Below are 13,546 nucleotides of genomic sequence, written 5' to 3'. Positions count from 1 at the left end.
AATCCAAATTAAACAACGCTACACAGAATTACACCTAGACAAATTAAGAAATTTCAATAAAGAAACAGCTCCGCAGGGCTCGGTTTATCTGTAAGTCAATTCCCAGGAACTTTAAAACTAACCCATAAAAATAGAATTAGCCAAAACACTCGGATTGGTACTATATTTACAATAAATAACACTAGTACACTCCCCCATCCTAACTAAAGAACCAGGGAACAGCTTGGTGGTGGTCTCGTTTGAACCTCCCAACTGACCTTCCTTCGTTCTCTCCTTCAGCGCTCCCTGGGTGGGAGCAGTTGTTGTGTTCCTGAGCTACTTGGCTCAGGTGTGGAGTACGGTAGGTCTACCGTTCTTCCCGTGGGGAAGGGTGGTCGTTGGCCTGGTTGTCCAGCGTGGAGACTTGTGTCTCTTTCCCGGTATTTGGAAGCTTTCGCTTCCCACTCTGCAGTTCTTGTGGCATGTTCCTCAGGAGTCCTGAGTGGTTTGAACTGGGACTTTAGATAGGCAGCTTTGCCTAGACTTTCCCAGGAGATTTTTCCTTTGTTCTCCAGGGAATTATACTCCTCCGCAAGTCTTGCAATACTCGGGAGTCCCAAGAAGTATTTCTCGGTTTCCTTCGCTTTTTCGCGAAGGGTTCTGTGTACCTTGCCGCTTTTGAAGGTGGCTTCGGCCTGTTCGTACCAGTGTACGAATTCTTTCCCACTTACGCTTGTCCACCAAGCGTATGTGGTGTTGTGCACCACTTCTGACCCCGCTATTCTCCTCATGGGGAAGTTGGGGTCGATTGTTACGTCGACTGGAGCTTCGACTTTGCCGAACTCGTTGAGTTCGGCAGTCTCGTATAGCATGTGGACACTTCCCTGCAGGGTAGCTTGCCCATAGGGTGCTGAGGTACTCAGCGGCCCACCACCTCTGGCAGTGGTCCCTGTTTTAGGGTCTGCCATTGTAACGGGTCAATCACCTTGACTCGAGACAGAGAGAAGGGGGAGGGTGGTAGTGTGCATGGGTGTGGTTCCTGGGGCCGGGTTTTGGTCCGTGGCGCTACCGAGTCTGCAAAAACCTCAAACAAACACTCACCTACACTCTCTTGGACGTCAAGGCTGAGTATTATGATGTGAGGGGTCTTAAACGTGAGCAACTAGCTCAGAGGGGGCGTTAGGGTCGTGGATGGTGTCTTTGCCACTTGGATGCAACTTCTGCTTTCTCTTTCACGGGTCTATTCAATACTAACTTGTTATGTACAAGTTGTTATCTAGTTTATATATGTTTGAAATGGAATGAATGGCATGGGGGAATGTAAACGGGCCGTTAGGCAACCGTAAATGATGAATATCCAATTGGGAACAAAGAAACAATAAAAGAAATATGAATGAATGGGCAATATGTGATAATGGATCCGAAATGGAAATTGTGAAAGTTATCCCCGCAACACTTCGCCACAGCGCCCGCCTATCCTCCCGTCAGCAACCTCCTCGTCCCCAGCTTTCCAACGAGCCCCTATTCATCCCATTTGGTGCAGTACTTCTTGAGATGTGGCCATTGACAGGTGCTGTCAAGACCACGTGAGAGTATACTCCATGCTGAACCATCCGGGTATGGGGTTGCCATTCTGGGAAGTGCTCTGGGGGTAAAGGAGGAAGGTATAGCATCACTATCGGGTGGAAAAACGGCTGGGTTGTGTGTGTGGGTATGGAGGTCTGGAGAGGGGGTGAAATTGGCGGCATGGTTGGGCGTGGGAATTTTGCTTGGGGTTGTCGGGAATGATGGGGAAAATATGAAAAAATATGGAGTGAGTGTATGGAGTGTTGGATAGTGATAGAATGAGTATAGGGAGCATCAGCGGATATGTAGTGCATGTTGGTGACCAAATTCCGCAGAATCCGACTTTTTGCGGTGCACAGAGTTGTCCCCACAACACCGTCAGTTGCCTACCACTCTCCCTCTTCCCCTCGACATGGGTTTGCCCTTCTGAGGGCGGGCCCTTATGCAACCCAGACAGGGTTGCCTGCCCACAGGGTGGCAGGATAGTCGGTGCCCCACCCCTTGGTGTGCTAGTCCCCATGTGGGGTCGCACCTCATGAGGCCTGGAACCATATCCCCTCCCCCTTGTCAGAGACCAGATTCGAGACGAGGGAGTGTCTCCATAGCGGAGGGCTTCAGCCTCAGTGACTTCTGCCAAGAGCGCTGTGCCTAGTGACACGTCCGTGCCCTAACTTACTGACTGGCAATCAGAACCTAAGGGGGTAACTCTAGTTGATTTTCTTACTGGAGCGTAACCTATGTACAAGCGGGAGATATATATATGGTTACAGCGAAGACGGGTCCGCAATTGGCAGAGCCGAATGGAGCGGAGCTAACAGGGATAAACATTAGCCGACTGAATATTACCGACGAGTCGGGTCGCAGGGTTAGCGGAAAGGCAGGCGATAACCCAGAAACGGAAAGGAGGGATAAGCCCGAAGGTGGGCTCTGCAGGGCAGGCAATTGTATTGCCCGGCGGAGGTGGGGGTGCGCTAGCGGACGTCGGAGCTGTCCGGAGGTCTTCGGGGCTCCGTACTTAGGGAGGCATAGGTAATAAATTGGAATGAGGGGGTGGTGACCATCGAGGGGTACCGAGAGGATTGCGGGATATGGGAGCTCCGAGGTTAGTGAAGGAGGAGTGGAGTTGGACCGGAGGGGACAGAGGGACCGGAAGTTGATGGCCGGGGATGGATATGACACCCCTGACCTGGGAGGCCCCCATCATAATGGGTTTGGCAGCGAGGTCTGCCAGTGCACATGCCTCTCTGAGCTCGCATTTTAGTAATTCGATCTCCCTCTTTTGGAGATCAACCTCTCTCTCTGTGTCTTTCAGAGAGTCGAAGATGCCCTCGGCATCTCTTCGTGCTCTGTTGTATTCATGCCTCCAGTGGGCGCAATGGTCGCAGGTGTCTTCTGATGCCCTTGAGTTATCAGACCATGCTCATTTGGACGGTCTGGATGAGGAGCCGCTGTCACTCCCTCATCTCCCTCCTACGAGGGACTTCATCTCTTTCAGCTCCTCGTGGAGCTGACCTGTCTGAGCAGCTACCGCTGATGTGATGGCTGATTCCCAGCCTGCATTTGGCTGGGGTGTTGTTGGACCTGGGCCGAATTGGCTGATCCAGGGGTTGATCTGGCCAGGGAAGTTCCCTGGGGAGTATACCTGGGGCTGCAACAGCAAATGCTGCCCCTGGAATGGCGCTTGTTGCACCATTGGTGCAGTTTGCACCGCATATGGTTGGAAGCCCCTCTGAGGAGGCTGGGGGTATGTGGTGCCTGTTAGCAACGCAGATGGTTGTTGGTTTGCGGCACTCATTTGTGAGGAAATTTGTATCCGGTGCGACTACTGGACTTATCCGGAGCTCCAAATTCTTATGACGTAAACCAGCGTGACTGGACAAATGACATAAAATGGACATGTCATTCTCCCCTGACCATTTCTTGTCAGGGAATGCTGGCCCATTTTTTAGAGCTTCAGGCTTCACTCCTTCTGGGTAGGGAGTGAGTATTCTCACTTCAGCCATTCTTATGGCCTTTTCGTACCATTTCTCCAGGTACTCCTCTTGCTCCCCTGCCTTCGCAGGGTCACTATCCAATGGAGATCTCTCCTTTGGGGGGGTTTTCGCTGGGGGAAATCTTCCTCGCAGCGTTTCTTTGGTTTCAGGCGAATTCGCCTGAAGTTGTATTTGGATTCTCTCATTGTTTTGAGAGAGTGTGGTTGAGTTACCTCTCTGTTTGAGAGGTCCATCGTAAGTGGACGTTTGGCCAAACCTTTGGTACATGCCAATTCTCCTCCTAATTTCTGAACAATGCCTTCTTTCGGCATCGTCTTCTCCTATCCTTGGGAGAAGGATCTCCTTAGCGTCTCTGTCGAGTCGCTGATGATACTCCAGTGTGCTTTCACTGGTGGTTCTTTTCGTGAATTTTTCATGAGTTCCATTCATGTCCTGGCCTGTGGTCCAGGGGTGTTTTTTTGTTTCCTCACTTTTTTGTGAGAAGTTTATCTCCTTCAGCAAGTCCCTCTGTTTGCTGATTTTTTCAGTCAATGCGTCGATTGCGTTGGCCATTCTTTCTAGAGTTATCTCTAGATGAGCTGTACTATTGTGGTTATTTCCTCGATCTTTTTTTGGATCGAGTTTATTGCATTTATTATGCATGATTTGTTAGACACTGGTCCAGGGTCGGCACTGAGGGTCGCCGTTGTGGGCCGCTATAGGCCGCAATGGCCGTGATGCTGCGAACAAGGCCTGGGGGTAGGGCATTTGGCCTCAGCAACTCTAAAGGGAGTGCTGTGCCCCTAGCTGTCTCTTGGCCCTCATTTTGGACTCACTGGGGTTGCCTTGTTGGGGTCAGGACTTAGGGGTCGTGGTCACATCGATATTAGAGCTAAGGTACAATAAAGTAACATACAGGATATATATAGGGAGAAAGAATGAATGGAAGCGGACCTGGGCCGAAGGCCGAAGGGTCCGGAAGCAAAAGGAAACAAAGAGCGGGGTTGGCCGCACAGCGGCCAGCAATGACCGAGAGTCAAAACAAACAATAACAGATAAATAAAGGAAGGAGTGTAGGGCCACGATAGTGGTGATGGTATCATAGTGGCACTGGACTCGGAGTTGGGCTGGAGTTGGGCACGGGAATGGTAGTGGCCCTGTAGGGGCCAAGTGGGTGGGGTAGAGGAGTCATGCTGGGCACGGTGCCGGAGGCAAACTCAGGGCAGGAAGGTTGGTGTGGCTGTGGGGGAGTCGGCCAGGTGCAGGGGAGCCTAGGGGCAAGTGGGGGAGTGAGCAGGGAGTCCTCAGGGAGGATAGGGCTGAGGTTGGGGCTTGTGCTCACACTCGCATAGCGGAAACGGGCTCAGGCGGCATCAGGACGGGCCGGAAACAGGCCGGAATGCACGACCGTGACATGATTCCTGGTTTTCCAGGAGGAAGTTTGGTTGGGCGAGCAGTGACTCTCCCCAGTTGACATTGCCGCTTCTGGGGTTCCAGAAGGGGTTCTTGGAGTGAACACTCCATGCTCGCTTTGTTTAGGCGAGGCCATTGCAGAGGGTGCTTCCCTTTCATAGAGGGGTCTGTTCGCTGGTTTTTCCTTACTTTTCCGTAAGGCTTCCTCAGCGAACTCCCTCATTTCAGTTCACCTCCTCTTCATTATCTCGGAGACCTCCTCCGAGGTTGGCAACCTTGCCTTGTCTGGCATGGCGTGGAGGAGTGTAAACAGTGGAAGTTCTTTTGGAGCTTCCGCACTCTGGGAGATCCTGCTCTCAGGGCATTTTTTCGTGCCTTCTCGGGCTTTCAGCCTGAGAAGAAGTTGGTCTTCACTTTCTGTCCTCCATTTGGACGGAACCTGGAACAAGTCCAGTAGTTTTTCGGATAGCCTACACAGGGGTTCTTCCCTTTGTTTCCCTTTGTCTGCCTTTGGGGCTTGACTTGGGGACATGAGGGAGGACTCCAGGGGATTGTTGGGCCCTGGAGTTTCCTGCAACTCTATCCAATCAGCTTTTTGGGCTGATCGTTCAGCGCTTACACGTTTATCGTGCAAGTCAATCACCTCGTGAGGAGGTGAAGGATCTTCCCCAGCTTGGGTTAGATTGGTATATTGTGGAGTTCTAGGGGTATTAGGCCCCGCACTTACTCCACATAAGTTTCTAAAACCTTCAGGGGCCAGCCCTGAGGTGGTTGCTATTGCCGGATCATGTTGATCCTCATCATCATCTGACAACGGCTGTTGATTTGAATCTCCCCTGATGGGAGATTGCAGTTTCTTAATAAACTGCTCGTTTCTTTTTAGCATTGCTGCAGATGCAACCTTGCCCTTGCGGGAGTGTTTAGGTGCCATTGGTGCTACCGAGTCAGATGTTAAGATTGATTAGTTTTTGTGGGTTGTGTTGTAAAACACACCTCATACACTTAAAAAAAGTGTGAGGTCTCAGGGTAGCTCAGCACACAGAGCTGTAAGTGATACAAGTGTGTGTATTTTATGGTAGTGTGTAAGCAGTTACCTGGAGGTTCCCGCTTACCCATGTGACTATATGTATCTAATTACATGTGACTCGGGGTTCGGGGCTATTGCCCTGACAGGAAGGGTAGGAATGGGAGCTCAACCACCCAGTGGGGGGTGGGAGCAGGAAGGGTGAGGTCCGGTGTCTGAGCACTCGCCGGGTCATTGAGGTTTCCTCATGGATTGTAAGAATATTGATGTAGACATCAATATGGACCGAGTCAGATGTTACAGGAAAGGTTTACAGGTGGTGGCACACTGGGGTGACAGTTACAATCACTGGGTGATAGTCTGAGATTGTATATTTGATGAGGAAAGACATTTTTCGGCATCTGCCTTACACATCATATGACTTCTAACTATCTATTATAAAAGTCATAATGGTCAAGGGAAGTCCCTTGAAACTCAACAAATCCCCCAGCCAGCACCAAAACCCGGTGGGAAAGCTTGGCATGGGGTTTGATGGAGAAGTAAAATGGGGAAGGCCCTGGGTCCATCTGCTTGCAACCATGGACCATAATATTCCAGTCTATATCTATAACATCACCCCCCAGACTCTTATGGGCCAGTGTGAAAGTCCAAAGGGGCAAGGTGGTAACAACAGGCTGACACTCTGAACTCTGGATTGCGGAGTAGACTCTAATCCCTTCTCTGAGAACCTGACAGACAGCTGGGTCCTTAGGGTTGAGTGGATGTATGTGAAAGCCTAAGTCCAAGAACCGGTAGGTCTCATCCTGGGAAGGGAACTTGAATATGGTGTGGGTGTGAACCTCTAACGAAGTTGGCCCGATTGTGAGGTAGACAAATCTAGACATGCTGGGATTGACATGGAATATAGCAAGATAGGCATGTCTGATCAAACAGCTGCTGAGCCGTGGGTCGGTCTAACAGCTGCCACATTACATCTCGAGGGTCCGGCCATTCTAGTGAGCACTCCGGCAATGAGCAGGATGGATATGTGTACTGTGCAGAGGAAGTATTGGGCATGCATAATAGCATTGATGGTGAAGCCGGACATAAGTGTGTTGGCTTGAGTGTGGACCATGCCAGTGTGTATAATTTGTTCTCCCTGAACAGTGAGGCAAGGAGGTGCATGATGTTGTCTCCTGGCCGGGCCCAGACACAACATGTGGGTGGGTCTTGCCACTTGGGAAGTACCTTCTGTACTGCTAGTCATGTAACATTCCAGACAATACAGGGATTGTGTCTAATCTAGCCACAACACCCCTCAGTGAGGCAGTGGATGACCTGTGGACTTGGGGTCGTTTGTGAACTCGCATTGGAAACAGACGTTAGCGACGAAGTTGCACTGTCCCAGGTTAAGGCAGCCTGGCAGCTGGCCAGATGACTACCAAGAACAACCCAGACATCGCAAGGGCATCGTGGTGTATGACCTGCAAGTTGGATAACTGATGCTCGAGTGGACTTTGGGGACTTCATCCAAAATGGAAACCGTCCGTTGCTCAAACTAGGACAGTTCCCACTTCTGGGTTTTGGGTGGCTATCGCATCGTCATTGTCGCTCCAAGGCCTTCCAGGCCTACTGGGGGCTGGTATAGATCTCGTGTAGGCTCATCATTCGAAATGCGCCTTGAGCGACCTGGCTTCGGGTTGCATGCACAGAGAACCACGAGAAATTGTAAGCTCTCTTCTATTGGTGGTCACACCTTCAGTGGATTGGATCCTCAAGTAAGGGAAGTCCCCTCCACCCAGTATTTGCTCCTGCATGCCTGTGAACTGAAGTCGACCATAGAACCATCGATATGTGGGCAAGGACACAGATGGGTACATATACATGCCAACATGCTGCAAGACCGTATCAGAGACCCGTGATCTTGTTCCAGGTACGGCATCGAGCTTGTTTTAACACACTATTTGTCCACAGGTACCATATCTCGACCAGGCAACCAAGCAATGTTGGGAACATGGTGATACAGTCTGGTGCCGAGAGGTGGCAGACAGCCTCGACGCGAGCGGGTGATCTCCTCTCAGTGAACGACTCAGAGTATATGGGGGGGGTCCTGCCAAAACGGGCAGCCATGCTGGTTTCCATGGGTGCATTTGACAGCGCTCGCTATGGGTGGTGAATGTGACAAGGGTGTGCACAGGTTCAAGATTGAGTACTGTAATGGTGTACGTGTCCTTCCCAGTTGATATCCTATCCCATGTAATGGCACGCAAACAAGTCTCTCTATGTGCGTCAACTCTGGCAGGAGTGGAAAGTTCGAAGGGTTCGACCTGTCACGATCATGCATTCCGGCCCGTTAGCCGCCCATCCCGATGCCGCCCGAGCCCATTCCCGCTATGCGAGTGTGAGTGCGAGCCCCGACCTCAGCCCTATCCTCCATGAGGACTCCCTGCTCACTCCCCCGCTTGCCCCTAGGCTCCCCTGCACCTGGCCGACTCCCCTACAGCCACACCAACCTTCCCGCCCTGAGTCCGCCTCCGGCACCGTGCCTAGCGCGACTCCTCTACCTTGCCCACTTGGCCCTACAGGGCCGCTACCATCCCTGTGCCTGACTCTGGCCCAACTCCGAGTCCAGCGCTACTATGATACCATCGCCGCTATCGCGGCCCTACGCTCTTTCCTTTATTTATCTGTTATTGTTTGTTTGACCCTCGGTCATTGCCGGCCGCTATGCGGCCAACCCCGCTCTTTGTTCCTGTTTGCTTCCGGACCCTTCGGCCTTCGGCCCGGGTCCGCTTCTATTCATTCTACCTTCTTATATATATCCTGTATGATACTTTATTGTACTTTAGCTCTAATATCAATATGACCACGACCCTAAGTCCTGACCCCAACAAGGCAACCCCAGTGAGTTCGAAATGAGGGCCAAGAGACAGCTAGGGGGCACAGCACTCCCTTTAGAGTTGCTGAGGCCAAATGCCCTACCCTCGGGCCTTGTCTGAGGCATCGCGGCCATCGCGGCCAATAGCAGCCCTCATCGGTGACCTTCGGTGCCGACCTCTGTGTCAGAGACCAGACTCGAGACAAAGGAATGTCTCCATAACGGAGGGCTTCGGCCTCAGCGACTTCTGCCAAGAGCGCTGTGCCTAGTGACACGTCCGTGCCCTAACTTACTGACTGGCAATTAGAACCTAGGGGGGTAACTCTAGTTGATTTTACTACTGAGGGGTAACCTATGTACAAGTGGGATATATATATGGTTACAGCGGAGACGGTTCCGCAATTGGCGGAGCCAAACGGAGCGGAGCTAACGGGGTTTAAACATTAGCCGACTGAATATTACCGACGAGTCGGTTCGCGGGGTTAGCGGAAAGGCAGGGGTTAACCCAGAAATGGAAAGGAGGGATAGGCCCGAAGGTGGGCTCTGCAGGGCAGGCGAGTGTATTGTCCAGCGGAGGCGGGGGTGCGCTAGCGGACGTCGGAGCTGTCCGGAAGTCTTCGGGGCTCCATACTTAGGGAGGCATAGGTAATAAATTGAAATGAGGGGGTGGTGACCATCGAGGGGTACTGAGAGGTTTGCGGAATACGGGGGCTCCGAGGTTGGTGAGGGAGGAGCGGAGTTAGAATGGAGGGATCGGAGGGACTGGAAGTCGATGGCCAGGGATGGATATGACAGTATCCCCTTCTTAGGCCTGAACCCTTGAAGGCCCAGAATTAGTAAGATGAGGGGAGCTGCACTTACAGGAAGAAAAGCAAAACGGGGAAATAAAAAATGAAAACGGAAGTGAGGAGCGGGGGGAAAGGAGAAATGGGAGAGGAGTCGGGGTTCCTAAGGAGCTTCGGGTCCAGGCTTCGCTGGATACCGAGAGTGGAACGCTTCGACGAGGTCGGAGGCATGATCGAGTTCGCCGGCAAGGAGCCATTGTGTCTCCTCGTCGGTCCCTTCATAACCTAGCCACTTGACCAAGTAGAGCAACTTGTTGCGTCTACGTCAGTCGATCTTGGAGTCGAGTATCTCCTCGATCTCGAACTCCATCTCGCCTTCGATTTCTACGGGAGGCGGAGGTGGCTGGTGGCGGTTTGGAATGGTGTTCGGGACGGATGGTTCGATCTGCGAGACATGGAATACCGGGTGAATGGCTCGCATGTTTTCCGGCAGGCGGAGAGTGAGGGAGTGGGTTCCAACGTGGGCGATGATCTCGAATGGGCCGAGGTTTTTCTCGGAGAGCTTTTTGGAAGGACGAGTGGAACGGAAGTACTTGGCCTTTACGTAGACCGAGGTTCCTACTTCGAAAGCTGGGGCAGGGCTCCAACAAGAGTCTGCCGGGCCCTGATAACAGATCTGAGCGAGATGCATTTCCTCGTGAAGGAAGTGGTGGAGGGAGTCGAGATCGACAGAGTACTCTTGGGCACGTACTGATGTCAGGTCTCGCTCCAGGTGAACAGTGATGTTTGGATGGTAGCCTTTGTTGGCGAAGAATGGGGAGATGCCCATGGTGGCATTCGGAGTGTTGTTGTATGCGAACTCTGCGAGAGGCAGGAGTTCGGACCAATTGTCCTGCTGGTAGTTACTGTAAATGCGCAGGTATTGCTCGAGCATCTGGTTCATCCGTTCAGTCTGACCATCTCCTTCCAGGTGATAACCGGAGGTGAAGTGGAGGCGGATGTCGAGGGCCTTACCAAGTGAACGGAAGAAATGAGAGACAAACTCCGGACCCCTGTCGGAGGTGATGTGAGATGGAACTCCGTGCTTGGAGAACACATGGAGGAGGAAAAGCTTGGCCAGTTCCGGAGAGGTGATGGTATCGTGGGTAGGAATAAAAATGCACTGTTTGGACAGGCGGTCCACAACGACCAAGATGGAAGTGAATCCGGAAGAGGAGGGTAGCTGTTCGATAAAATCCATGGAGATGGAGTTCCAAGGACGTTCGGGGATAGGGAGTTGTTTGAGTAAGCCGTAAGGCTTATGACAGGGGACCTTGGCGCAGGCACACGAAGTGCAGGAGGATATGTAACTCTTGACGAAGTTGCGGATGCCCGGCCAGGTATACTCACGACGCACTAGATCCAGAGTCCGGTTTTGCCCGAAGTGTCCGGAAAGTTGGTGGTCGTGTTTGTCTCGCAAAATGCGGAGACGGAGATCGTTAGAATCCGGCACGTAAATGCGATTGTCCAGCCTTAAGAGGCCTTCGGCATCAACGGACCAGCGGGAGTTGGGGAGGTTGGGGGAAGCGAGATGAGAAGAGATTGAGGTGTCAGAGGAGAGGGAGGTTAGGATGTCTCGATGAAGAGCCTCTGTGTCGATGAGTACGGCTGCTCGGATTACTGTGGCAGCTAGGAACGTGGCTCGTAAGGACGCAGTGAGCTGCTCTGAAGTGAAGACCGGTCGGAAGTTCTGCGGATTGACGCGAGCGTAGTCCATATCCCCTTCTTTGGGATAGACATCCCAGCATCTTGTCAACACATCTGGTTTAACTCCGAGTCTTCCAGGATGGAATCGGACTGTCATGTGAAATTGGGAGAGGAACTCTGACCAGCGGGCTTGCCGCCGGGTCAAGAGTTTGGTGGTGGAGAAATACTCGAGGTTCTTGTGGTTGGTGACGACGTCGATTGGGGTTCCTGAACCTTCGAGGTAATGACGCCATGATCGGAACGCATCATGAATGGCGAGCAGTTCCTTGCCATGGGTGTCGTAATTGAGCTCCGGCGCCGAGAGTGTTCTTGAGCAGAAAGCGACGGGGCGAATTTCTCTGTCATCACAGCGAATGGAAAGGATTCCGGAGATCACGTAATCGGAAGCGTCGGTTTCTACAATGAGGGGGGCGTCGGGTAGCCAATGTGTGAGGATAGGAGCGGAAGTGAAGGCCTCTTTCAGGGTGTTGAAAGCAGTGCGACAATTGTCGGAGAATAGCCAGGGGGCTCCTTTACGCGTGAGGCGCATCAAGGGGACCACAATGTCGGAGTATTGGTGAATGAAACGCCGATAGAAGTTAGCGAAGCCAAGGAAGGATTGGACATCCTTGACTTTTCGGGGCTCGGGCCAATCTTGGATGGCTTTGACTTTCTCGATGGACATGGTGAGTCCGGAAGGAGAGAGGCAATAACCGAGATATTCCGTAGTGTCCGTATGGAACTCGCATTTCTTCAGATTGGCGTATAGGCCGTGTTTGCGGAGTCTCCTAAGAACTTCTCGGACATGCTCCTGATGCGAAGCCATGTCTTCCGAGTAGGTAAGGATGTCGTCTAGGTAGGCTACCACAGAAACGTCCAAGAGGTCGGCAAAGATCGTGTTGACGAATCGCTGGAAAGCCGCAGGTGCATTCGTGAGACCGAATGGCATGACAAGCCACTCATAGGAACCATAGCGCGTGCGGAAGGAAGTCTTCCATTCGTCGCCTGCTGCAATGCGAACCAGGTGGTAAGCATGCCGGAGGTCGAGTCTGGTATAGACCGTGGCACGGCTAGGTGCATCAAGGAGGTCGGAGATGCGGGGAAGTGGGTAGCGATCCTTTTTGGTGATCTTGTTCAGCCCTCGGAAGTCGACGCAAAGACAGAGGGATCCATCCTTCTTGTGGACGAAGAGGACCGGTGCCGTGTGAGCGGAAGTAGCGGGACGAATGAAACCGGAGGCCAGGTGTTCATCTAAGAACGCCCGGAGGGCCTCGAGTTCCGAAGGAGAGAGAGAGTACATGGTACCCAAGGGTGGGGAGGTGCCTTCCTCAAGGTCGATCTTTAGGTCGTGCTCACGGTGCGGTGCCAGCGTCGAGGCTTTGCTCTTACTGAACACATCCACGAACTCGTGATACTCCTTCGGAACGGCTGAGAGGTCGACGGAATCGGTGTGGGGAGAGGCAGCCCTCAAGCGGCTTTCCTCGGAAGGGATGGTTAGGCTGAAGGATACCGATCCTTTGAGCCGGCAAGCCTTCGCGAATGCGGAACGGCTGACGAACTCGATAGATGGTAATGGAGGAGTAACAGCCTGTGGCTGAGGTGCTGGCGAAACATCAGATGGTTGGATGTCGGACGACGGCAGTGTTGCCGGAGAAGACGGGGGAGAGCTCGGAGTGACTGTCTTGGTAGGTTCGGAAGTTCGGAACGTGATACTGCTTGAGACCCAGTCAATCAACGGATTGTAGCGGGTAAGCCAGTTGTGTCCTAGGACTAGGGAACATGATCCATCCAGCGATGTGACAAAGAAAGTCGTGGGGGTGATGTTTCCGGAAGCGAAGCGGAGGGGGATATCAACGGCACGGGTTATGATCGAGTTTGTGCTGCCGTCGAATAGGCGTAGTTGTAGGGGTTTGATCTGGTATGTCTTCAAGGCCAGTTTTTTTATGAAGGTGTCGTCGATGAAGCAGTCCGAAGACCCAGAATCTACGAGTGCGGGTACGTTCTCATAGGAGCGGAAAAGTTTATTTTGTGTCCTACTATTGGACGGAGGAGAGAAAGAAGAGAAGCGGAGAGAGGTGGATCGATCTACGGAAGTAGTCGGAGGGGGTGGAGGAGAGAGTGGTACATCTGCAACACTATCTACAACGGGTAGAACATTGCCTGAAGGGTCAACATTGAAAGGAGAAAATAGACCATTTGAAAGAGAAAAGGAAACGGGAATGTG

At 52.3% G+C, this 13,546-nt stretch overlaps 1 protein-coding gene across 1 annotated transcript; it reads right to left on the bottom strand.

The window, feature by feature from the left end:
• Positions 1 to 2,853: 2,853 nt before the first annotated feature.
• Positions 2,854 to 3,850, bottom strand: EI90DRAFT_3133343 (uncharacterized protein; the record flags this gene model as incomplete). The annotated part of the gene is made up of 4 exons (XM_039064569.1): positions 2,854 to 3,015; positions 3,074 to 3,126; positions 3,188 to 3,698; positions 3,752 to 3,850. 4 exons carry the CDS (start codon positions 3,848 to 3,850, stop codon positions 2,854 to 2,856), a joined length of 825 nt encoding a protein of 274 aa, XP_038909656.1.
• Between the last annotated feature and the right edge of the window lie 9,696 nt (positions 3,851 to 13,546).

The sequence above is a fragment of the Cantharellus anzutake genome (assembly GCF_015039405.1).
Source record: "Cantharellus anzutake strain C23 chromosome Unknown EI90scaffold_101, whole genome shotgun sequence".
NCBI classification, from domain to species: domain Eukaryota; kingdom Fungi; phylum Basidiomycota; class Agaricomycetes; order Cantharellales; family Hydnaceae; genus Cantharellus; species Cantharellus anzutake.
This window is presented reverse-complemented; position numbering and strand designations above follow the sequence as displayed.